We start from the raw sequence: 26,515 nt of genomic DNA on the forward strand, positions 1-26,515 counted from the left end.
TGACACTACACACTTGACATACTTGATGCTGATGCTATGCTGGGATGCTGCCCGATTTTGCTGCAATCTGATTGAAGAATCCAACATTAGGGAAGAATCGCGGAAGAAACCGAGGAGGCCCATCTAGGAAGGGGTCCGGATGTGCCGGAGAGAGTAGCACCAGAGAGGGGTGTAATGCTGGTGTTGCACTAGAAGAGGTCACCTTTCCCTGTCCCGAACCTGTCGTGAATCCTTGACTCTCTGATGTCGGGGTCCTCACTCCATTCTAGGTAAATATGTCTGTAGGGTAAATGCTTCGTACTTGCTCTCTGTCCTCTCTCTCTCCTCAGGTGCTGTCATTGCAAGAACTTATTAACGCAAACTGATCATAAGCTAATTGTACTATATTTTCCTGATGGAGATCTCTGGTCTATTCATGTGTATTTGATTTGACTCACAACATTCATTAATTCAGATACATTTTTAAAACTTCTTCTGAGTCTGTGGTTCTTTTAAATAAAAGTTAAATGCATTTATTGTATTTCCTCCCTATTTTAATCTACTACTAGACCTATACGACAGTGCATTTACTCAGGAGACAGGAGTGGCAAGAATACTGGTGTAAAGGGTTTCCTAGGGTAAAACAAAATTGATGACCAGTGGATATTTGCCAGCTCAGTGAGTGTATGAATGTATATGGGCCCAAATGAGTGCTGTGTGTATGAATGTGTAGAGCTGGTACACTCCGCTGCATCAGTAGCACCCTCCTAAAGTGCAGTGTCTGCTTGGACAGCACTCTTGGAACGCTCAAAACCGTCTCACACTTTGCATGTTCTCCATGCAGGCTGCATTACAGCCTATGTGGAGAACATGCCCAGGCCTCCAGTCAGCGTCTGAGCACCGAAACACAGCACTCAGACCAATCACAACGTTACTAGGTCAGCGTTTTGATTGGCTGACTGGGAGCCTGAGTACGCTTCCTGTGGCCGAGTGAGGGAAGACTATGGAGGAGAGACGGGCGAGGAAGAAGCTAAAAGGTAAGTTTTTAATTAAATTTTTTCTTACCCGCATTCCCTGCATCCTACCCCTCCTGCATCCTCCCTCCTGCCTGACGCATCCCCCCCCCAAACCCCGCACCCCTACCTCTCAATGATGCCGGCCACACCTACATGGAAGGCGTCCGCTCCCCCAGATCTCCAGCACTGGTTGTCCACACTGCTGACATGGACACGGCCAGAGGCCAACACAATGCGGCTACTACAGATGTGGGGGTGGAGGGGGAAACAAGGGCCGGTGGCGAATGTTGGGACACCTTCTTACTTCAGGTTGAGGCCAAAAATGATGCACGCTCCTCGTGAAGCATGTCTCACCATCCCACACTTGCACGAACATGGGTGGGCCTCATGGCATGGGTAGAGCAAATGCACCATTCCCCAATCGCACGACTTCCTCTACTCACATGACTGCCATTGTCATGTGATGACGACTGCAATGACATGCTCAGTTGATACCCGCTACACGGCTAGTTGGGAAATGTCTCTATGCCTATGATCATACTTGTCACCAACTTTGTACCACGCCTATGAAACTTAATAATAAAACACATTTAAAAAGAAAAACTCTTGTTTTTCATCATCAGACTTTGACCCAGATCAAGTGATACATGGGAGAAAAGGGAGATGACGGAGGGAGAGAAGGAAACAGCGAGAAAGGTGGAAAGCAGGGATGGAAAAAGAACGCACTAGAGAGAACTAAAGAGGCAGGAAGTGTAGGGCGGTTGAAGAAGGAGGCGTGAGGTGAAGTCAAGATTAGGAAGCCTTGATATTTGACAACCCCGAAATGTATCATCGGTAGTGGTGGGCTCCTAAGAAAAACTTTGGGCCCCTGTACTTGACCGTTTCACAAAATAAGCACTGCTAAATCTGCTGTCCATTGGGTTGATAACCATTTGTCCAGTTCTAGTGCCACATGCAGAAATAGTTTTTTAGGAGTTAAACTGTCTTGCAGGGCCATAGTTTAATAAAAAGAGGAGGATAGCTTTTCAGACTCCAAGAGATATCAAACATAGAATATAATTCTACATAAATTATTGCTACACAGTCGTTTTACTGTTAACTTTTTCATGTCTGCCCTATTTGTATTTAAGTATACAATCATTTGTAGTGCCTGGATCTTGCCAAATGGCAGTGGGCGCTTTGCAGAGAACTTTCTGAAGAGAAACCGAGCAATAAGCAGGGGCCATACTGATGAGTCAAACACCATGAGCCAGATGAGGTGAAAGGGATGAGTCTGTGGGGCTCTCTGAGATGCCAGGAGGGAAAGAGATGGAAAGAGACAGATGGACTCATAACATTCCCAATCCTGTGAGTTCAGCGCGCGCATGACTGACATAGGTTTTAGCTTGTTTGGCACGTGGGAGGTCAGTGTTCTGGTAGAAAGATAGCCACGTGCACATTAGAGTATTTGTGACCAGTTATCTGAAGGGGCAGGTACGGTCCAGTACTGGGTACCAGCACTTCTTTAATTTGAAGCGGAGAGGACCGCACGTCTCAGCATTACTGCAAGACATTTAATGGGAGAGTGCCGGCACTTCTCAGGAGCAAACAGGTACTGTGGGCAGCAAGTACCCGCTCTTCTGTGTTTCCATTTAAAGTACTGTATGGTGACGATACATGGAAAGAGGGCGTTGCAAGTTGTATACACCCAACTGACAATGATTCTTGCTTCCAGTAGGGACCAATGGTGGGTGCTGTAAATGGGGTGATCGAACCTTTTCCATCTGAAGATAAGTCTTGTTCAGTCCTTAAAATGAGAAAAAAAATTAAGAGGCCCGATTCACAGAACTAACTTAAGACAAAATCCTAAACTTACTACTTTTGGTATTCACAGAAGTTAGGATTTTGTCTTAAATTTGTCTTAAGACAAACTTAAGACAGACTTAAGATAGACTTAAGACAGACTTAAGTTAGGATTTTGTCTAAAGTTTGTCTTAAGTCTGTCTAAAGTCTGTCTTAAGTTTGTCTTAAGTTTGTCTTATGTATGTCTTAAGACAAACTTAAGACAAACTTAAGACAAAATCCTAACTTCTGTGAATACCAAAATTAGTAAGTTTATGATTTTGTCTTAAGTTGGTTCTGTGAATCGGCCCCAAGGGCATTTACTCACCAAAGGGAAAGGTGGCCTGGGAGTAAAGTTTTAGGAGGGGACATGTGGGTAAAAAGTGCGAGGGAATGTATTGTAAAAATGCCAGATAAGTCTGTTTATGACTTTTACACTAATAACCATTTATATAGCACTTATTAATTGTTTATTACCACCCAAAGTCATCTTTTTTAGCAACTTTAGAGTAACAACAGATTGAGGAAAAGACAGTGGTTCTAAACAGATGCCTTGTAGTTTGCATGCAGCTCTTTTGTGCAGGTTCCTGCCTCATAAGCTATCTGAGAATGATTTTAAGTTGTGACTTGCATGTTTCACAAAGATCTCTGTACAAAAAACAGAAACCCACTGAGCTATCTACATAAAAGAAGAATCTGTGATCTGCACGTTGCACGTGGTGGTTTACAGCAGGCGCATTGAACCTCTGTGCAGTTTTATGAGGAGTCAAACCATCGACTACACTGCACACAGATCTTTCCTGCAAGTGGATTAATTACCAGAGTTATTAAAACCCCTTTGTAGCCCGGAACTTACCGGGTACCCAAAGATATCTGTACCAAGCGATAATTAGAAATGCAGCCTGTTGTGACCAATTAGGAAAGCCACTCTGTTACTACCGCATTTGTCTTGTTGGCAAATTATTTGGGGCAGAGATTTTAAACATCTCATTTCTAACTTTCGCTCAGTAACAGGTGTGATTCCACACTCGAAAGAATCTAAAATACATTCACCCCCTTTCACACACAGAGGCTCAAACACAATCCCCCCTCACACACTTAAACGCCCATTTCATACTCTCTGAAACACAATCAGTTCCACGCATGCGCATGTAGCACTTCTCATTCTCACTGTGAAACCCACGCTCACAAACTCACTCACTTTTAGCTTTTACTTTCTGTTGGAAGGTGGGTTATTGGTAGGGGCAAATGTCGGTCTGCCACTAGCAATAAGGCCACCAACACATAATAGGACCCAGCATAGGTCTTAGAAAATTATTCCTATGCTCAACCCTTGGTAACGTGGCTGCGAGCAGACAGGCTTAACTTCAAAGACAGGTATGTAAAGCATTCAAAAACACCATTTCAGTAAATAATTAAGACAGAACACAAAATAAAAATCCAACACCAATTTATAAAAATATATAATATTTTTATCTTTTAAATGACACCAAAACGAAAATAATCCACTGTAGGGAACCAGAGATATGAATTTTTAAAGATGAGTCACTTTCTAGGACTTAGAAACCAACCGTGCCCCTTTTAGTCATTTCGTTTTCTCTGACAGGGACACACCTTTAGAAACGGTTCTGAAGAATATCTCACCACTGTGTAGCCTTCTTCAACAGCCGGGGTCCAGTTAGATCTCCTTCCTGAAGTTCTGCTTGCGGGTTCCAAAGTATCCAACACACAGTCCAAGGTTCTGGAATCTCCAAGAGGGTCCTTGAAAGTGTGAAACTTCAATTCCGCAATCCACTTGAACAAAACCCTTTCAAATCCACTGGCACTCCAGGCTGGGGATTCTTTGTGGGGATGTCCAGGTGAGCTCTGTTAACCTGTAGCTTGCAGGGAGTCTACTTCTTAGTCCTTTTGTAGCAAGGTAATCCACAGGGCTGCAGTTTTCAGATGGCGCAGTTTTCAGAGGTCAGGCCTTAGAAGTCTTTGCACAGCAGAACTTCGCAGCAGGGCACGTCTTGCTTCAAGTAAGTTTCAAGCAGCAGATCTCTACTTTTTAAAAGCAGTCCTGGCAACCAGGGCTGGTTTTAAACTGACCCCAGGCTTCAGCAGAGCACACATGCAAGTGCAGAAAAGCTACTGGCCTCTAAACTGCCATGCCCCAGGATACTGGGGACCTCTAGGTAGTTTCAATCCCCTGCCATATTATAAAAATCTAATGTGTTCCTTTCAGCTTGGCACTGGCCCTGGGCCTGGTTAGGCAGAGCCCAGGGTCAGTCAGAGTCAGTTACCACCAGTTCCAGTCAGCAAAAAGTTGGGGGGTGCCCAGGGCACAGGATGACTTTGCAACATAGCCCCCCCCCCCCAAACGAAAGTTGATGGGTTACTAACCTACACCCTGGTAGTCCTCATCAGCTAAGAGGAAAAAACCCGGAAAGTCCATCTGCATTGGCATGGGCAACCCCAGGTCTGTGTTCCACTGTAAAGTCCATTCCCTGTAGGGAAATGGACCACCTTAACAGCTTGGGATTCTCCCCTCTCGTCTGCATGAGCCACCTGAGAGGTCTGTGGTCAGTTTGAACACGAAAGTGAGTCCCAAACAAATAGGGTCTGAACTTTTTCAGTGACCACATCACAGCAAAAGCCTCTCTCTCAATGGCACTCCACCTCTGCTCTCTGGGAAGAAGCCTCCTACTAATAAAGGCAACTGGCTGATCAAGGCCCCCTTCATTTAGCTGTGACAACACTGCCCCAATCCCTTGCTCTGAAGCATCTGTCTGAACAACAAATTATTTTGTATAGTCAGGGGCCAGTAACACTGGTGCTGAACACATAGCAGCTTTCAGAGTGTCAAAAGCCTTCTGACACTCTGGGGTCCAAATCACCTTTTTGGGCCTCTTTTTAGAAGTCAGTTCTGTTAGGGGCCCCACAATGGTCCCGTAATTTTTAACAAACCTTCTATAGTACCCTGTCAGTCCAAGGAATGCCCTGACCTGAGTCTGGGTAACAGGAGCTGTCCAATCCAAACTAGTTTGGATTTTAGCTTGGAGAGGCTGTACATGGCCCCCACCTACCAGGTGGCCCAGGTACACCACAGAACTCTGCCCTATGTGGCGCTTGCTTGCCTTAATAGTCAGGCCTGCCTGCTGCATGGCCTGAAGCACTTCCCTTAGGTGGTTTAAGTGATCCCCCCAGGTAGAACTGTATACAGCTATATCATCCAGGTAAGCTGCACTGAACTGTTCCAACCCAGAGAAGACCCTGTTCACCAACCTTTGGAAGGTGGCAGGTGCATTCTTTAATCCAAAGGGCATTACCTTGAACTGATAATGTCCCTCTGGGGTGGAGAATGCTGACCTCTCCTTTGCTCCATCGGTGAGGGCAATCTGCCAGTAACCTGAAGTCAAAACACAAGTACTCAGGTACTTAGCAGCCCCTAACCTATCAATGAGCTCATCAGCTCTAGGTATAGGGTGAGCGTCAGTCTTTGTGACTGCATTCAATCCTCTGTAGTCCACACAGAACCTTAACTCCTTGGGTCCCCCCTGAGGATTAGGTTTAGGTACCAGCACCACTGGACTGGTCCATGGACTCTCAGACGGTTCAATTACCCCCAGTTCCAGCATCTTAGCAACCTCAGCTTTAATGCTGGCTTTGACATGGTCAGACAACCTGTACAGTTTATTTTTGACAGGTAGGCTGTCACCAGTGTCAATGTGGTGCACACACCATTCAGTGATGCCTGGGGTCAAAGAGAACAGGCCAGCAAACTGCTCCAGCACCTGCTTACAGTCTCTGTGCTGCTGGTCTGTCAATTTGGGAGAGAGTACAACTCCCTCCACTGATCCATCTTACACATTAGTAGAGAAGAGGTCGGGCACAGGCTCAGTTTCCTCCTCCACACCCTCATCAGTGACCAGTAACATGGTCATGTCTGCCCTGTCATGGTGGGGTTTCAATCTATTCACATGCAGGACCCTGTGAGGGTTCCTGGGGGTGCCAAGGTCAACCAAATAGGTAACCTCACCCTTCTTTTCTAAGATTGGATAGAGCCCACTCCACTTGTCATGCAGGGCCCTGGGAGCCACAGGCTCCAACACCCACACCAACTGTCCTGGAGTATACTCAGGCATAGTAGCCTTTTGATCATACCAGTGCTTCATGAGCTCCTGGCTGGCCTCCAGTTTCCTGTTTGCCTTGTACATGTACTCTGCCATTCTAGATCTCAGGCCTAGCACATAATCAAGCACATTGTCCTTTGCTTCCTTAAGAGGCTTCTCTAAAGACTCTCTTAGCAGGCTCAATGGCCCCCTCAGAGGGTGTCCAAACACCAACTCAAAGGGACTGAAACCAACCCCTTTCTGTGGCACCTCCCTGTAGGCAAACAGTAAGCATGGGAGGAGAACATCCCATCTCCTTCTGAGTTTCTCTGACAACCCATTTATCATGCCCTTCAGGGTTTTGTTGAATCGCTCAACAAGACCATTTCCTTGTGGGTGATAGGGGGTGGTGAACTTGTAGTTGACACCACACTCATCCCACATAGCAGTCAGATAGCTGGACAGGAAGTTCGTGCCCCTATCTAACACCACCTCTTTTGGAAAACCCACTCTGGTGAACACACCAATCAGTGCTCTAGCCACAGCAGGAGCATCAATGGTTCTAAGAGGTATGGCTTCAGGGTACCTAGTGGCGTGGTCAACTACCACTAAGATATACCTATTCCCTGATGCAGTAGGTGGGTCCAGGGGACCAACAATGTCCATCCCCACCCTTTCAAAAGGAACCCCCACCACTGGTAGTGGTATTAGATGAGCCTTTGTCTTGCCCCCTGCCTTGCCACTGGCCTGACAGGTGACATAGGAGCTGCAAAACTCCTTTACCTTTTCAGACATAAGGGGCCAGTAGAAATGGTTCACCAACCGGTTCCATGTCTTTGTCTGTCCCAAATATCCTGCCAAGGGGATATCGTGACTCAAAGTCAGGATGAACTCTCTGTACTTCTGGGGCACAACCAACCTCCTGGTGGCCCCCTCCTTGAGGTTTCTGGCCTCAGTATAAAGCAGTCCATCTTCCCAGTAGAGTCTGTGAAACCCACTGTCATCCCCCTCCTCTTGCTTAGAAGCAATCCGCCTCAAGCTCTCAAGGGTGGGACAGTCACGCTGTCCCTGACTGAACTCTTCTCTGGAGGGTCCACCTGCTCCTGTCAGTTCTGCCAAATCTGACAGCTCTGGCAGGGATGGAGTCCCTCCCTCAGAGGCCAGATCCTCCCCATCAGGGTTAGATTCTTCCTGCACCTCTGGAGTTCCCTGGGCTGGCTCACCAGGCCCAGTGCCCTTGTCATTGGATGCTTGGCCCTTTGTTCCAGGGTCCAAGTGTCCAGCCCCTCCCTTCTGGCTAGTCTGTGACCTAGTCACAGCACATACCCATTCCGGAGCTCCAATATTTTCATATGGAGTCCTCTCTCCACCTCTGACCACACAGAGGCTTCAAGATCATTGCCCAGTAAACACTGGACTGGGAGCACCTTTGACACAGCTACCTTCATAGGGCCTGTCACACCTCCCCATTCCCAATCCACCACAGCCATAGGATGGAGTTTGGTAGTGCTGTCTGCATAAGTCACCTGGTGAAACTCACCAGGTAGTAACCTTTCTGGAGGCACCAGTTCATCCAGGACCATAGTTACACTAGCCCCAGTGTCTCTGATAGCCTCAACCTCAGTCCCATTCACTTTAGGCCTCTGCCTGCACTTGTCCATGTTTGGAGGTAAGGCAGCAAGGGTTGCAATATTCACCCCACCCAGGGACACTAAGGTTGCTTCCACCACCTGACTACCCCTCTCTGGGGCACCACTCTCCACCCCTACACTGACACTGGCAATCCCTGTGGATGGCCCCTTAGGGGGGAGCTTCTTGGCGCAGACAGCATCTCCCTGTTTGTGCCCTGGCTGGTTACAGTCAAAGCACTTACCCACCTTTGAGGGATCAAAGACCCTACCATTCTTTCCCTGATACCCCCTCCCTTTGAATTTGGGTTGGCTTGGGGCCCCCCCTCCTTGTGCAGGTTTTTGTGGGTCTTTGGGGGACTCTTGGTTTTGACCTTCCTTCCCCTGGGCTTTCCCCTGGGGAGGGACCTGTCCTCCTTTCTTCTGGTCACCCCCCTGGTGCTGAATGGAAACCCGGGTTCTCACCCACTCATCAGCTGCTTCTCCCAGCTCTCTGGGGTCTGTCAGCTTAGAGTCCACTAGATACTGGCGTAACTTCTCTTCTGCGCAATGAGTCAAAATATGTTCTTTCAAAAACAAACTATACAATCCCTCATATGAGCCAACTGTGTTACCAACAATCCAGCCTTCCAGTGCCTTCACGGAAATGTCCACAAAGTCTACCCAAGACTTTGAACTCAATTTCTGGGTGCCTCTAAACTTCACCCTGTACTGCTCTGGAGTCAGACCAAATCTCTTGACTAAGCATGCCTTCATCTGCTGGTATGATTCTGCATCCTCTCCCTTCAGGGTCAGGAGCCTATCCCTCCCAGCTACTGGAATCAACTCCCACAGGAGTGCACCCCAATACCTAGAGTGGACCCTACTCATTTTAAGGGTCCTCTCAAAAGCTGCTAGCCACTTGTCAATATCATTCCCCTCAGTGTACTTGGGTACTATGCCCTTGGGAAGTTTAGGTTCAAATCTACCACCCCTGGACATCTCAACGTCCTCTTCACTTTCGCTGCCACCATTCCTCTTCTCCTCCTCCCTCTCCCATCTTCTCTTAGCCAGTTCGAATTTCTCCTTCTCCAAGGCAATCAGCTCTAATTGAGCCTGAAGCTGTCTCTCTGCAAGGGACAGTAGTGGTACCTGAGTAAGGGACCCTTCCCCACTCCCACCACCACCTTCATTCACCTGGCTAACACTATTCACAATGGGAGTGGTCTCATCCTCACCCCTCTCTCGGGTGAGGTTGGGGGGGATCATCCTCCCACCCCCCTTGCATCTCCTCAGCTACCCCAGCCCAGGCCATTAGGGACTTAAGCAACGATGTCTTCTTAATCTTGTTGGAAGCAGGCAGCCCCCTAAGCCTACACTGTACCCTAAGATCACCCACTGCCAACTGGGACAGTTTAGCCAGGTCCAGCTCCATGGTTCCCTAGTTTTGGGTCACAAAAAACTAGGCACAACAGACTTAAAACAATTTGGAAAAATCAAAACAATGGATTAAAAACGGTTTAGTCCAAATTCCAAAAATCAAACTCAAAAGTTTTGTTCTAAGGCAATTTAGAGGATTTTTATAATCTTAAATCATTCACTGAAAGGTGTACTTTTTAAATGCAAGTCCACATCCACACCGCTGAACACCAAATGTTGGAAGGTGGGTTATTGGTAGGGGCAAATGTCGGTCTGCCACTAGCAATAAGGCCACCAACACATAATAGGACCCAGCATAGGTCTTAGAAAATTATTCCTATGCTCAACCCTTGGTAACGTGGCTGCGAGCAGACAGGCTTAACTTCAAAGACAGGTATGTAAAGCATTCAAAAACACCATTTCAGTAAATAATTAAGACAGAACACAAAATAAAAATCCAACACCAATTTATAAAAATATATAATATTTTTATCTTTTAAATGACACCAAAACGAAAAAAATCCACTGTAGGGAACCAGAGATATGAATTTTTAAAGATTAGTCACTTTCTAGGGCTTAGAAACCAACCGTGCCCCTTTTAGTCATTTCGTTTTCTCTGACAGGGACACACCTATAGAAACGGTTCTGAAGAATATCTCACCACTGTGTAGCCTTCTTCAGCAGGCGGGTCCAGTTATAACTCCTTCCTGAAGTTCTGCTTGCGGGTTCCAAAGTATCCAACACACAGTCCAAGGTTCTGGAATCTCCAAGAGGGTCCTTGAAAGTGTGAAACTTCAATTCCGCAATCCACTTGAACAAAACCCTTTCAAATCCACTGGCACTCCAGGCTGGGGATTCTTTGTGGGGATGTCCAGGTGAGCTCTGTTAACCTGTAGCTTGCAGGGAGTCTACTTCTTAGTCCTTTTGTAGCAAGGTAATCCACAGGGCTGCAGTTTTCAGATGGCGCAGTTTTCAGAGGTCAGGCCTTAGAAGTCTTTGCACAGCAGAACTTCGCAGCAGGGCACGTCTTGCTTCAAGTAAGTTTCAAGCAGCAGATCTCTACTTTTTAAAAGCAGTCCTGGCAACCAGGGCTGGTTTTAAACTGACCCCAGGCTTCAGCAGAGCACACATGCAAGTGCAGAAAAGCTACTGGCCTCTAAACTGCCATGCCCCAGGATACTGGGGACCTCTAGGTAGTTTCAATCCCCTGCCATATTATAAAAATCTAATGTGTTCCTTTCAGCTTGGCACTGGCCCTGGGCCTGGTTAGGCAGAGCCCAGGGTCAGTCAGAGTCAGTTACCACCAGTTCCAGTCAGCAAAAAGTTGGGGGGTGCCCAGGGCACAGGATGACTTTGCAACACTTTCCATCTCTCACACCTACTCATGGTGTCTCTTAACACTTTTAACAGGTGCAACACCAAGGCTGTGGTTACATTTTTTGCAGTCTGTGTTCGTATTCGGAACATTTTCAGAGGTAGACAGGGGTGTGTCTCATTGGGGCAGAGTCACTTAGGAGGTGGTCGGGCTGCTGTAAGTGACCTAATAAGTTTACAGTTCTATAAGAAACTTTGATCAATAAATGGCACACGGAGGAATCCGTACTAGTTCTACAGTTTTTATTAAATCCTCAATGCATTAATTTAAGTCTAGATTCATGCATAACATTTCCACTTCGGATGTCGGAGAAGGTTCTAGTAAGTACTGCCACACTGCAAATCAGTGCACAGCTTTTTCACGTGCCTGTGTGTATATATATATTCACTGAAAAAAACATAGGTTTCAGGGGTGTTATAGTTAGCTGGACATTTCCCTCATACAAAATCCTAGAAATTCCCCCGTTACAGTTAGTTCAGCTACCTATAACTCGCGTGCCCCCGCAATGCACTGCTGATGACGTCACCTATTACATCACTCATGACATGGTCAGTGACGTCACTGATCACATCACTGATGACATCTCAAATGACATCACTGATGACGTCATCCAGTGAGTCTGTGTTTCTGTAGAGTTTTAATATGTTTAATATATATAGGGAAAGACCTATGGAAGAATGAGTGGGTGTATAAGTGTGTGAATGGATGATTTTCTAGGTGTGTGACTGACTCTATAAGTGAGTGATTACATGTATCTTACTGCAGACTAGTGACTAAACTGTGTGAATGTCTGTATCTGTCTGTCTGTTGGTGTATAAGTGGCTGCATGGTTTTGTGAATAGCTATATGAGTGTCTATATAGGTGTATAAATGCATATGATAGTCCTGTACTGAGTGACTGTAAGTATGAGTGACTCTACAGGTGAGTGAGTGGAGGTGTGTGTAGACCTAAGAGTCAATGAGTGTGTATGTAGTTATTGGTATTGGAGTATCTATGGTTTTGAGAATGGCCGTCTGAAATTTTGAGTCGGTGTTTCAAAGGTTATATGAGGGTGTGAGAAGATGCACTCATTTATTACATGGATGATGTCATCAGTGATGTCATCAGTGATGTCATTTGAGATGTCATCAGTGACGTCACTGACCATGTCATGAGTGATGTAATATGCGACGTCATCAGCAGTGCTTTGCGGGGGCGTGCAAGTTATAGTTAGCTCAACTAACTATAATGGGGGAATTTCTAGGGTTTTGTACGAGGGAAATGTCCAGCTAACTATAACACCCCTGAAACCTATGGGTTTTTCAGTGAATTTTTAAGGTTTTTTAAATGCCAATTCCTAACTATAACGTGCATGAAACCTATGATTTTGTCAGTGAATTTCAAAGGTTTTTTAAATGCTAATTCCTATCTATAATTTATCTCTAAAGCTATGATGTTTAATGATTTTCATTGAATTTCTACATTTTTCATTTTCTGTGTGTCAATTCCTTTAATTGTTTTTTTTAAATACTTTTATCACCTTTTTTTAACTTATTTCTTCAATTAATTCTTTTAAAAAATAAAAAATATTTGTTTTATTGGGTTTTTTAAAAAAAAATTGTTAATGTTTTAAAATATAGTTTATATTTTTTAAAATATTTTTTAAAATATAGTTTTATATTTGTTAAAATATTTTTTAAACTATATTTTCAAAACGTTTTTTTTTTTTTTCTCAATTTTTTGGGTAATCCGCGCACCCAACGCATTAGGAACCGCATTTCGCCATTTAAAAAAAATTGTTAATGTTTTAAAATATAGTTTTATATTTTTTTAAATATTTTTGAAACTATATTTTCAAAACTTAATTATTAATTTTTTTCCCCCATTTTTTGGGATCCGCGCACCCAACGTGTTAGGAACCGCGCACCCTGCGCGCATTTCGCCGCATCTATCTTTTTTACTCTAATTTTCTCAGGAACTACTGAACGGATTTACACCATTTATGCAAAAGGCACGAGTCTGAACTGAGGACTACCTCTTTGCCAAATTTGGTGTAATTCCGTTCAGCAGTTCGGGCTGTAGCTGCGTCAACAGGTCCTATGGGAAATTGCATGGGAAAAACGCATTTTGGGACCCCCCTTTTTTCTCAGCCCCCGCTTGACGAATCACCACGAAACTTTCAGGATAGGAACGGACCGGAGCTGGCCAAAAGTTTGGAAAATTTCACGAAGATTCATCAACCGGCGCCAGACTTATTGGGAATAGAATGTTGCGGATTTCCTATGGAAAATAGGTCCTAACTATAACTACCTACTGGCGACCGCCAGTAGGTAATATACATACATACATATATATATATATATAGATACATATGCATACATATATATATATACACATATCCCACGCCGTGAGGACCGGATCAGTCCACATAGCGTGGGTAAACTCGGACAGAATCAAACAAACACCATCTTTGTGAGGACCGGTGCCTTAGGAGTACCGATCCCCGTATTGCGTTTAGGTACTTTCGAGTGAGTGCATCAAAAAACTAAAAGTGCAGTTATATTTGCCTCGGTCCGCTTTATAAACTACCCTACTATCAAAGCGCATGTGGAGTTAGAATAGTAAATACACACTTCATTACGGTCAATGGCCGGTCCTCATAATAATAGGTATGTTATGTTGTGTGTGTGTGTGTGTGTAAGACAGAGAACAAAAGATGTGAGAGAGAGGTAAGGAGACTAGGGTGTATGAGGCGTATTATGTAAGGGAAGAGGTTTGGGAAAGGGACATAAGTGTGGAGGGTAGTAGGTGGGAGAGGTTTAGTGACCGAGGATGTTGCTAGTGTGTAGTTCGAGAAGGGTAGCAGGTAAGAGGAGTATACAGGAAAGGGACGTTGTGAGAGAGAAAAGCTTGTGAGATTAAAATGAAGATAGATGTCTGACTAGAAGTTACGAGAGAAGTGAGAATGGAGGAGTAAGGTCTTTAAGAGATACATTTGAGAAAAATAATTGAGAAAGAGGGAGACAGAGCGCAGGCTGTTAGATGATAGAGCGAGATGAGGAGTTTCAAGTAGGAGGGTGCGCAAGCATGTTATGTAAGACAGAGGGTGAGTATGAGAAGGCGAAGGAGGATAAATGAGAGAGAAGGATTCAAGACATGTTGAGGAGAAATGAGTCACCAGTGATGAACATGTGAGAGGATGGAAGGGCAAGAAGGGACAGAAAAAGAGAGAAAATAAGGGGATGTGGAAAGGCGCATTTTTGTGTTTGCCCGGGGATAGATCTGTCTTGAGGCCCTTTTAGGCTCGGGTCTCCCCTCTGCTCCCCGTCTCTCCCTGAGCAGAGAAGATCTCAACAGACTGCATCTCCTTTGATGAACATTCATGCCTTTTAGTATCTGAATTGTGTCAGGTGATGCAAGCCACGTTTGAAGCGCCTGGATACCTTATCGGGTGATTAGCTGCACTTTATAAATCCTGATAGATCGATTGATTTTATTGATTGAAGTGCATTGACTTGCCAGTGCTGTCTCTGTGGCCCCCAGTACTGTTCACTTGAGGGGGCTCTCACAAGGAACCGCTGCACTGCTGCACAACTAAACATCCATTGAAGGGGTACAGTGCCAGCCGGTTCCTTTGCAGCTTGCACTACGACATTCACAAACCTCCCATCCACACACATCTTGAGATGCAGCATGGACCGCTGTCCCGCTCCTGAGGCATCAACTGTGACTTCCTCCAGGCACCAGTACCCCAAGACTGACAGATCCCAGTACTGACATATGTACAGGAGTCTTAGATTTCACCTCTAATCTGACCAACACATGACACACTCATAAACCAAGCTGCTTTAAAAAAAGAAGTTTATACCTCGCAGGTAGGCTTGGGCACAGTCTATTTCTTGACTTTACTTTCCTGTCACTCTTTCTTCATTTCTATTTCTTCCTCTTACTTTTTCTCTGGGGTTGTCTTTGCTTGACTCCCTTTTGTTACTCTGTCAGACTCACACAACCCCAGCTGGCGCATGGATCTAGCTGCCTTATCTACAGAAAATGCCAGAAGGATTCTGGGACAGACTAGATGGATGCAGAGAGCCATTGCCAGAGCGGATCCCTGAAGGGATATCTCATTTACTATTTTTAAAAAAAGCTAACACTGTGGTGACTGTTGCTGGTTGTTTACATGCATGATGTGTGTGAACTCCAACAAAGTATGTGAGCAGGGGCTTGGGAGCTCTCAAGTGGCTCCAAATAATGTGAAATGTTCAATCGAGCCTTGATTTTTGTCATCAACGCGTTGCCTGTTGGAATTTTTAAAATCCCATACCTATAATGAGAAAGGCAAACCACAAGTCCCAGAATGCAAATCATTGCCAGTTTAAATCCAGAAATGTCTGCAAGTGTCACACATTCCAGGGAGTCTCTTCCTCTCATGTGGTTTATATCAGGGTATCCATATAAAACAAAAGTCTAATTTCAATGAACCAAACGACTCTGTAAAATGTTAAAAAGTCCAAGTTTTATTTGTTTTTTCCCACTATTTTCTTTCAGGTTAATTAGTGAATTGGTGGAGCGGGCAGATACTACTTTTCAAGCAAATGTGTTTAATTTAAATTTCGTTTTTACAGCTGGTGCTCTTTGCTGGGAAGCTCAACACCATCGCCGCCATTGTGACCATCTTCTTCCTGCTCGTGTACGCGGCCGTGGACATCGCCTGCCTGGCCCTGGAGTGGGCTTCTGCCCCCAACTTCAGGTACCGTACCAACACACCCTGCATGATGTTTGGCCCTACTGGTTGAAGAATGGTTTGTCCCACACAATTGCAGCGGGGGTCCTGCTAGTTTCAGAATGGTTCATCCCACGGTGGAACTGAAGATGCCCTACTTGTTTCGGAATGGTTTATCCCAAGGGTCGTACCGGCTTAAGGCCGCTTTATCCAATGAGGGCACAGCTACTTGTTTGGGAATGGAACATACCAAATGTTCATAGCAGGGGTTTTGTAATAGGCTGAGGCCAATGGGTTCAACTAGTTTATTCCACAAGAGCATGGCTGACATGTATAGTTTCAGAATGGATTATCCCACGTGCACACCATTATGCTCTGAGTGATTTAAGAACAGTTTATCCACGGATGCACAGCTTGTGGACAACCAGTTTCAGAATGGTGTATTCCAAGGCTTTATACACGATAGTTAGGGCCACTGGAATTATGCGTTTGTGCAGGTCAGCGATTTTTGCATTATTATAGATTTGCCGCATTTGCCACATAATACATCATCTGTTGCTTAATCTACAGATTTTAACAAAAAAAATTGTTTCTAGATCAAACAGTTCAAAAGTTAATGAAAATGCAGCGACAGGTTTTTGCCGTGCAGTAGAAGGCCCTCTGCAGAGCTGGACCAATCACCAGCTTAAAGCTATATTTGGGTGTTAAATTGTTACTAATGAGGTGCGGTCAATGCCCATACAGTGTTAAAAAGTTTAAAAATGACTAAATAATTAAGTAATATTATTAGAAAATGAGAAACATTATACCGCACAATTTGCCTTTTCTTACAGCATAGCTACTCAACCCTGCCGCATAATTTGGGCCTCTCCTGCCGCATAATTCCAGTGGCCCTGATATGGTGATTTCAGAATGTACCATCTCATGAGTGCACAGCTTTTTCTTCAGAAGAGTTCATCCCATGAATCTGAGATTGGTTTATCCCAAAGTCACAAACACCGCACAACATCTACTAAGCTAACTCCTATAGTTGTTGAGCAGTTTGTACCTTTGGGTGCTCGTCTTTATTTATTTATGAATGACGCATGCAGCGTGCACAATGTACACCATTGTGCCCCTAATGGCTTCAGAATGGTTTGTCCCATGAGTGCACAGATGGTGTCCTAATTCTGGCTTCACAAGAGGTCATTCTATGGTTATGTATCCGATTGCTTCAAAATGGTTTAACCCACAGGCACACAGCAAGGTTCGGACTAAGATGAGACCCAAAGGTATGGTTTATGGCACTATCAATGGTTTAAGAATGATTTGTTTTGTGGGTAAATGCATTCTGGACCAGTGGGTCAAAGTCCTGATATGAGCTCTTACTGAATTCCACCAAGCCCCAGTGATCTAGCGCCTCTTAGTGTCTGTGAGGAGTACTGGGCTCACACTTGGTAGCAGGCACCAGCAGCAAGGCTTTCCTCATAGAAATGTGTGCAATGCACATGTGACAACTGACCAAACAGCAATACTGCTACGAAATAAAGAACAGAAAAGTCCAAAGCTAGTTAGAGAAAAGGCTAAGGATTTATTAAGAATTATGAAGTTATGTTGTAGCGATCAGGGTTGGTTACTCGGACCCCAGGGTCCAGTTCCAAGGGGTCTCCCACAAGCCCAGAGCAGGAAGCAAATTGTGCAGTGACAAGCTCCTGGGGTTTCTCTGTTTCTGCATCAGCTTCCTTTGTGTTAGTCATGTGTATTTCCCAGGCACAGGGAAGAGGTTTCCCTGACATCAGGCAGTAAAAATGTCCAGTCGCCGGATCACAGCTATGGCTCTCTGTAAAACCTTGAGCACTTTCCATCTAAAAAACACAAATTATTGCAAGACAAAAAGGCTTTCTGGCTGGACCCATCTTCTGTGACCTTGAAGATCAGTGAGAGGATGTCTTCTTTAGCCCTTGGAACACCTTCTCAGACTCAAAGATCCGGGTTAGAGCTGAAGACACTTCTCTCCACAGTCGTATATCAGGCAGATTGGCTCTCCTGTTGCATCAGCGGGCAGCCTTTGCTTCGCTTCGCTTCTCCTGGTCAAAGTAGCCCTCCGAGAGAAAACCTGCAGGTGTTCTTAAAAGGCCAACGTAGTCTCTAATTGGCAAAATTAAATGAAAGTCCAGACAGATTCCCCCCCTAAAGTTTTCAGTAAAGTGATTCAGCTATTTCCAAACTTTCCTTTACTTCTGCAGCTATCCTGGAGTCCTCTGTGGTGCATCAAACCAAGATGTCTGGCCCGTGGGTCACTTCTGTCCCTTTGTGAACACCTTCGAAGGACAACCAGGGCTGCCTCTCAAGGACTATATAAAACCCCACCCTCCATGTCCCAACCATTCCCATCCCATGCTGCAAAGAGCTGTGCTTGTCTCAGTGGATCCACTCTATGCACACTTCTGTATCTTGCCCCCCACCCCTCCTCTCATTGCCTGGAATGGTTTGCTCTAGGGTGGCACAGCTGCTGTTGTCTGGTTGGGGTATCCTTCTTGGCAGGGCTGGTTTACAGGAGTCTAGTTTGTATTCTAGGTAGGGCGGTCTCGCCTGCTGTCCTAGGAGGCACCCTTGTTGCCATCTGTGAAGTAGTGCACAGATCTCTGAGAAGAGAGCAAGGCTGGCTCCCTTCCTCTAATATGTGTGGGGGTGTGTAGCGTCCGCCCCAGCTCAGGAACATGCAAATGATCACGCCACACACACATCTCAATTCCTCAGCGTGTAACTATTAACTGAACATTCCACATCATGAGTTCTATCACCCAAGCACTTACGACACTGTTATACGGAGTCCGTCAGGAACAAAAAGGGTCCTGTCGTCTCTAACTCACAAGACACTACAGGGCTGTTTGATACTAGGGGTGGGCGGAATTTGCGGAATTAACCTTCGCAAATTATCGCGAGAATGTTTAAAATTATCGCAAACAAGCAGAAATATCGCGAAGATGCGGAAGTTTTTTTCCGGCATGTTCGCGAGATTTTCTGCATGGTTGCGGGTCGCCAACTTACCCATGTGGTTGCTTGCGGGCGCGGCCATCTTGTTTTGAGTTGTTCTCGCGGTGCATGATCGCGAGAAGAAAGACGTGATCGCGCGACGCATGACGTCACTGCGGGCGCGAACTGTCGCGAGACAGCGCAAATGGCTAAAAACAATACAACATCTCATGGAGAACGCGACCGGATCAAGAAAACTTGTCGGCGAACGCAGGGATTCAGGTAAGGCGATCGCGCGCGCGCGAGAATGTATTATTTTACAGCGCGAGCAAGAAACAAATTATCGCCAAGCTGCGGAAACCGGAATTTTTGACATTTTCGCGCTCTCCGCGGAACGCAAAAATGTCAAATTATCGCAATTTCCGCGAACGGAACGAAATTTTTGCCCAGGCCTATTTGATACCCGGTCCAGATCGGTTTCCTCCTGGGGAAGTTGCAGGCTCTGTGCATTTATGGCCCATGTGGATGGCTCGTGCATCTTATTACCGCTTCTGTTTTGGGAGTCTGTGGGGCACGAGGCTGCACCTATGAGAGATGTATCCAGCTGTCCCCATGGTCTCCACCAGTATGCAGTTCATCGCATGAGCCCCCTAACATACCTCCATTTCTTTGGGGTAGCTATTGATGCTAGCATGCGGGTTATCAGTTCTGGGTTTGCTAGACAAGAGTCCTCCTTGCTTTGCCTTCAGGTACCTTTGTTTGTTTGTTGTCGCAGATGTATCCATGACATGTAGATGTGTCACTGGAGGAGGTGAGGCAGGTGGGATCTGTGCATTTTGTGGCTCATTCAGCCGGACTGCCGTGCCACCCACTCCCGCGCGGTGCATTTCTTATGCGCATGTGTTTATGTTTCTGCTTTTGTCAAACCAGGGCTAGCTAGTTAGCTCCAGTTTATCCTGCGCCCTTTAACTGGGCTAAACCTAGTCGCTTTCTTTAGTCCCTGGCATGCATAGTCTGACATTGAGGAACATGCACTGGGGCCACAGAGGATCTGTAATCGGGCCCTCACAAGCGGGGCCAGCATATTGTATACCCACACGCGCTCTTTTCAGGGCCCATGCTAAATATATTTCTATATCCCAAACCCATTCTTAGCCCGGCTCTGTGAGATGTTATGTTTAAGACAGTAAACTCAGCCAGGACTAAAGGCTGCCACACACTGGAGTAGCCATAAAATTAAAATACCCCCCACTTTGAACCAACCTTTAATGACACTGAGCACGTGAAGCAAGTAAGCTCAACAGTCGCTAGGTTAATTCTCTTCACCTGTGCATCCACCTATCTATCGATTCATTCATCATCCCACCCTTCCATTCATCCAACCTTTGATCCCTCACCCCTTACTTTCATTATTCCAACAATCCATTGGCATTGAATCCATTATCCATTAGGGCATTGATTCATTCATCCATCCTTTTGCTCATCCACCCACCCTACCACCTTTTCATCCATCCTTTCATTTATCCATTCATTCAACGATCATTTCCTTTATGCATTAATCCATCCATCCTAGACTACTTCCATCCATTTGTCCTTACGCCCTTTCGTCCAACCTTACATTCACCCTTCCTTTCAACTTTTCAATAATTGATTCATTCAGCCCTCCATCCTTGCACCATTCCTTTGTTGTTTTCAACCTTCCCGCCTCTCCCGTTACTCTCCGGTTTCTATCAAACGTCATTTTTTTATTCTTTCAATTTTTTTTTCACATTATCTTTCTTCCCCCACTCACTCGATTTGCTGAGCTATTTTCTCTTTTGATGTTTTCCTATTATTTTGTTTTTCTTTCCCTTTCCTGAAATGGACTCACTTAGCTCCTAGCCCCACCTCGTAGCCCTGCCCTGCTTTTACCTTTGAGGTTTTATGAGACTGCGCCTGCCGTCCTGCACATATAAAACTATTCAACTTTCACTGAGACCCAGATGAATATGCCAACAGGTGCAGTGGCTACCCCCATTCAAGATGCCAAAGCAGAGGTTTACCCATGCCACTGTTGCCATATGATATGAGAAGGGCAACGCATCAAGTTTGTGACCCGAGCCCCACAAAAGCTTCTGACAAGACTCTCTCTGATTTCATGATGGGCCTGGCACGCCGGTTTATGCCCATGGGCAGTGTACCCAATGTATTCCTGCATGAGGATGTGCCATCCATCTTTGGCCTCAGTTGCTTTGCAACATCTTATGCATAGTTTTCCCTCATGGCATTCCACTGCATTGCCATGCCGGCACCTGTTAAAGCGACCTCTGTACCAACTAATGATTACCACCACAGTTTTTTTGGGGGTGGAGTTTTATATAGCGCGACCTCGACCCGAAGGTATCAGAGCGCTTTACATGAGCACCAGTTGCGTTACAGATGGACACACTCATTTTGTTAGGCACGGGAAGATTACGTGATTTGCCCAGAATCACAGGATGTTGAGCGTCCCTGCCAAGGCTCGATCCCGGTTCCCCAGCTTCGAGGTCGACCGATGCAGCCATTAGGCCACATCCTATGGCATGCGGCACGCCTGGCTGAGAGATGCCATCTCATTGGGCATGATACTCAGGAAACTGCCAGAGGCCAAAACATGAAGGACAGTCTGAGTTTTCGGAATAGGATGCTTCGCTCCTCTGCTGTTGAAGTGGGCTCGCCACTACTTCTCCCAGTATCTCTATTACCGTCTTTTGGGGCTCTGTCTATGTTGGCTACAGGCTCCCAAAACTTTGTAAGGGGTATATCATCAAGGGCCGGCGATAATTATCGCTCAGCGCTCTTAGCGCAAGGATAATTATCGCTGGCTAATGCTGGATTGTATCGCTGAGATAGCGTGCTATTAGCAAAGCTTATCTCAAAAGCGAAGCAATTCCAAGCGCAAGCTGCCAATAGTGCGATTATCGCTGGAAATCCAGTGATAATCGCACAACATTTGGCGAAAGCTTGATGCTAGGGCAGGGCATACTTAGCCATTATATCTACCTTCCATTGGATATAATGGCTAAGTAAGACTGAAAGCAGGCATAAGGAAAGTAGCGATAACCGAGGTTAGCGCTACTTTTCTTATCGCTATGCTGCTTAGCGTGCAGCTTGTTAATTGGAGAAATGTCAGTTAGGGACATTTCTCGAGTTATTTAGATGTGGAACGCCACTTTGCATCTCATTAGAGATGCAAAGGGAGGCGTAGGGAAAAAGGGTGCTAACATGAGATTATGCATGTTAGCACCCTCTTGTTAATAGGGCGATAGCTTTATCTCTGCTTTTTTGTCTTTTAAAGCCAAAAAAGCAGAGCTAAAGCCGTTGTTAATATGCCCGATGTTCTTCTGGCATGGGGCTGTGCACCTGGGATCTCCTGCTAGCACTGGGACACTCCTCGGAGTAGCCAGCCGCTTCATGAATCTATCATTCATTCATTCAGGTGGAAAGTGTCGGCGGGGTCGCCGGTGGGAGCTGTGCAGGTAGGGGGCTAGAGCAGATTTGTAGGGCTTGCTTGTGACGGTTGCAGGGGAGCCTTTGCTGCTCCTCCCGGACTTATGCAGTGGGCTGGTGGAGGCCTTGCAGTGCTACTAGTTGCAGCCACTTCCACTGCAGCAAATTTAGCAGAACATGTGGATCTGGACCCCAAAGAATCGAGTCCGGAGTTTGTGGACCTATAATTCTGGGCCCAGAGCCTCATAATTGCAGCTTGGACTTCTTGCTCTGGGTGAAATACCACAACTCGTAATGAGGGCCACAGTATCGACTTGCTTGATATAGGAGGGACGCACTCCGGAAAAAGCACTCCTCTCCTGTAAGAACCTGCAGGTACATGCCAGAGACTGGTGGCCTTTTAAGGTAGAATCAGGGCAGTCTGTTTCCTATCTGCAACATAAGAGGCAAATCACAAAAGAACCAGGATGATAAATTTGTGCAAGGGGCTAACTGAGGCAGATTCAGCATCTCTCCTGATGAAACTCTACTTGAAATTCCCCCAGGAGGCAGTTTGTGTCTACAAAAAGTTATAGTTATGCTGCCTCTGAAGACCCCCAAATCTAGTCTGCTAAAACTGGCTTGAAATCTGCTCCAGCGCAATGATTTTCAGACATTTCTCTATTGGGGTGTTTCCTTCCCCCTAGCATCTAGGCCATTTTTTTTATTTGATTCTGGCAATGTGGAGCCCTCTTGTGGCCATTTGTGATGCCTTTGCAAGGCAGATATACTAATCATATGGCGATAGAGAGGAGTGGGCTGCCCAAAGATTGTATCCTCGCATATAGGAGAATAAATAAATCAGATGAACAATCCGGATGTGAGAATATAATTGGGTGCAGCCTTGTAGAATTTAAATTGAAATGTTCTTTTCTGTCTGATTTGAGTATCCCAAAAAGGAAATTAACCCTCCCTGACCAACCAAGGTGGCGTGCTTCACCATTGGACGGCTCCTTAGTTGGACGCCATATCTGATGGTACACGTGGGCTCCTAGGTGATGGGAACTCTTCAGTGGAAGCCTTCTGAGATAGAAACGGGATTCAAAAACTGGACCAGTGGGATGGAAGACCATTATTGATCCTCACTCTCCCAATATGTTATGATTTTAACATTGCTATTGATCCCCTCAATAAAATAACTACGGGTTTCCTAAAGGCAATTTTTTATTTTTGGATCTGGAAACCAAATTTTGGTCACTTGTGTTATATAGATGGTATTAATAAGACAATTCTAGCACTGGCATACTGTATGACATTTGTGCCTTACGTAGGGTCGCATGGCATACCTGGAGCAGACTTGACACAATGGAGGTAATTTTTGACATGTGAGGGCATCCGTAGCACATTTTGAAACAATGGGGTCAGTCCTGGGGGCGACAGGTTTCATTGACTTTCCAAACAATGAAAGGACTTGATTATTTATTGAGTATCCTTTCAGAGCCTATGATATTTTTATTTAGCAAAGTCATGTGACAAATGTGCTTTAAAGTGCATTATTTGACACCCATTCTTTTTTAATATATTTTCGGAGGTAGAAAGAGTTCCACTACAAGAGGTCTGCTTCGCTCGCTCGCTACAATTCAGGATCCGTATTAGGCCCCATCGCTTTCAAAGATCATGTCAGCTCCATAATATATGTGGTATCTAAAATGCCATTAGTCTGAGCTGTGTTGCTATAGTAATCATGCAATAATCATGAAGCTTCAGATGTGTCAATAATTGTGATGTCCTCAAGGTAAAGGTTATGTGACATCACTTCCTGGGAAGAGTCAAGTTCATAGCTCTTATAATGTCACGTCCTGTAATGTCATGAGGGTCAAAGTGTGTGTGTGATGTCACTTCCGCTACACCTGTCATTTTGATGAAACAACGTCCCTGGCTTATTCCAGACTGGCTGGAATAAGTCGTATGAAAGGAGATATTCATCTAGCAAAAGCTGCCCGGTTCCAGGTTTCAAACACACTTCCAGGACCAGGGTCTTCAGAAGAACCCAAGCCGTGGCTCTCATCGTTACGCGGCATCGCCCATGAGATGGTAGAGGGCAAACCTTCGAGAGTGCTTAACAAAGGGCTTCATGGCACTATGAAGCGTCATGAAAATACCAGGGCTATTACTTCCACTCATACCCCTTACTTCTTCCTGGTTGCCTCGAGCCACGTGTGCCCACAGAGCCCCCAAGCTCCGCGGGCAGCCGCAGAGCCAGTGTGCAGAGTAGATTCCTGAAAGATTGACCTTCAACAATGTCCTTCTCGTTTCTGCCAGTAGCAGGAGTAAGTGCCAGGATGCCAGTGACAAGAAATTTATGAAACTTTCCCCGAGGCAAAGTGCCAGTTTTTTGTGAGCACAGCTTACATTAGACTGTAATTAAATAGATTGGGACTATGTGGGAGAGGGAGGGGGAGGAATGGGAAGTGGGGAGACATTAGAGAGAGAGACAGAGAGAGAGAGAGAGACATATTCCCAGTGAGGGCAGTCTCCACGGCCTGCTACCACAGAACATCACTAATGCAGACAGATGAAGTGATCACCAGATGTGTCAGAGACGCTGCCGCTGACTGTCGGGAGCAGCCAGATGTCCCGGCGCTTTCCAGAGAGCCCCTGATACCGGTGATCAGCTTCATTCTAAGTATTCTCATTCTAGTCAGATCATGTGACTCAGGCAGTAGGTGCTACAGTGATTTGCCCAGGATCAAGGGATTTGTGTGAATTAGAGAAGCTGGGACTAGAGCTCAGATATTCATTGGTGATATAACCACAAACAGTAATATCTTTATTTGTGTGATTAATTAAAACCATTGCTATAATGCGAACAGAAACAGCCAACCCACCATCTCCAACTGGACACCAATCACGACCACAGACACCACCGCGACCATGAAGAGCATCCACTCGGGGGGGCTCCCACCGACCCCTGCCCCCGCACATCTACCACAGAGCCGTGGATAACATCGCACCCAAACTGCAACACGCCATCAATACCACCTTTAAAACAGGCACCTTCCCGGACGACTGGAAGCACGCCGAAGTCAGGCCCCTGCTCAAGAAACCCACGGCAGACCCCACCGACCTCAAGAACTACCGGCCCATCTCGCTCCTCCCGTTCGCAGCCAAAGTGGCAGAGAAAGCAGTCAACATGGAACTCACACGGTTCATCGAAGAACACACCATCCTCGACCCATCCCAATCCGGATTCCGAGCCAACTACAGGATCAAGACTGCCCTACTCGCCACCACAGACGACATTCGCACCCTCCTGGATCAGGGCCACTCCGCGGCCCTCATCCTCCTCGACCTATCCGCAGCTTTCAACACCGTCTCTCATCGCACACTAATCTGCAGATGACGCAAGGCCGGCATATGAGGAACTGCCCTAGACTAGATCCGCTCGTTCCTCACCGGAAGAAGCCAAAGGAACAGACTACCACCCTTCCTCTCCGCCCCCACCGACATCACCTGCAAAGTACCACAGGGGTCATCCCTGAGCCCGACCCTCTTCAACATCTACATGGCCCCCCTCGCAGACATCGTCCGACAACACGGCCTCAACATTGTATCCTATGCCAACGACACCCAGCTCATCCTCTCCCTCACCAAAGACCCCACCATCGCAAAACTCAACTTCCAGAGAGGAATGCAAGAAGTGGCAGTCTGAATGACCAACAGCTGCCTAAAACTCAACGCAGAAAAAACAGAAGTCCTCGTCCTCGGAAGAACCCTTTTAGCATGGGACAACACATGGTGGCACACTGCCCTCAGAAGCCCACCTACCCCCTCAGACCACGCCAAGAACCTCGTCATCATACTGGACTCATCACTCGCCATGAACCGACAGGTCAACGCCGTCACCTCCAGCTGGTTCAACACCCTCCGCATCCTCCGAAAGGCCTTCAAATGGATCCCCCTAGAATCAAGGAAAACTGTCACCCACGCACTCATCACCAGCAAACTCGACTATGACAACGCACTCTACGCCGGCATCAACAAGTCCCTGCTCCGCAAACTGCAAACAATACAGAATACCGCCGCCAGACTCGTCCTT

At 46.0% G+C, this 26,515-nt stretch overlaps 1 protein-coding gene across 1 annotated transcript in view; it reads left to right on the forward strand.

The window, feature by feature from the left end:
• LOC146786162 (solute carrier family 12 member 9-like) overlaps nt 1–26,515 on the forward strand; it is a 609,812-nt gene that overhangs the window by 445,769 nt on the left and 137,528 nt on the right. Inside the window, exon 9 of the mRNA XM_085635689.1 lies at nt 15,917–16,041. Coding sequence (XP_085491815.1) covers nt 15,917–16,041 — 125 coding nt within the window. The remainder of the gene's footprint in view (nt 1–15,916; nt 16,042–26,515) is intronic.

This window comes from Triturus cristatus, chromosome 11 (assembly GCF_964204655.1).
Source record: "Triturus cristatus chromosome 11, aTriCri1.1, whole genome shotgun sequence".
Classification (NCBI taxonomy): Eukaryota; Metazoa; Chordata; class Amphibia; order Caudata; family Salamandridae; genus Triturus; species Triturus cristatus.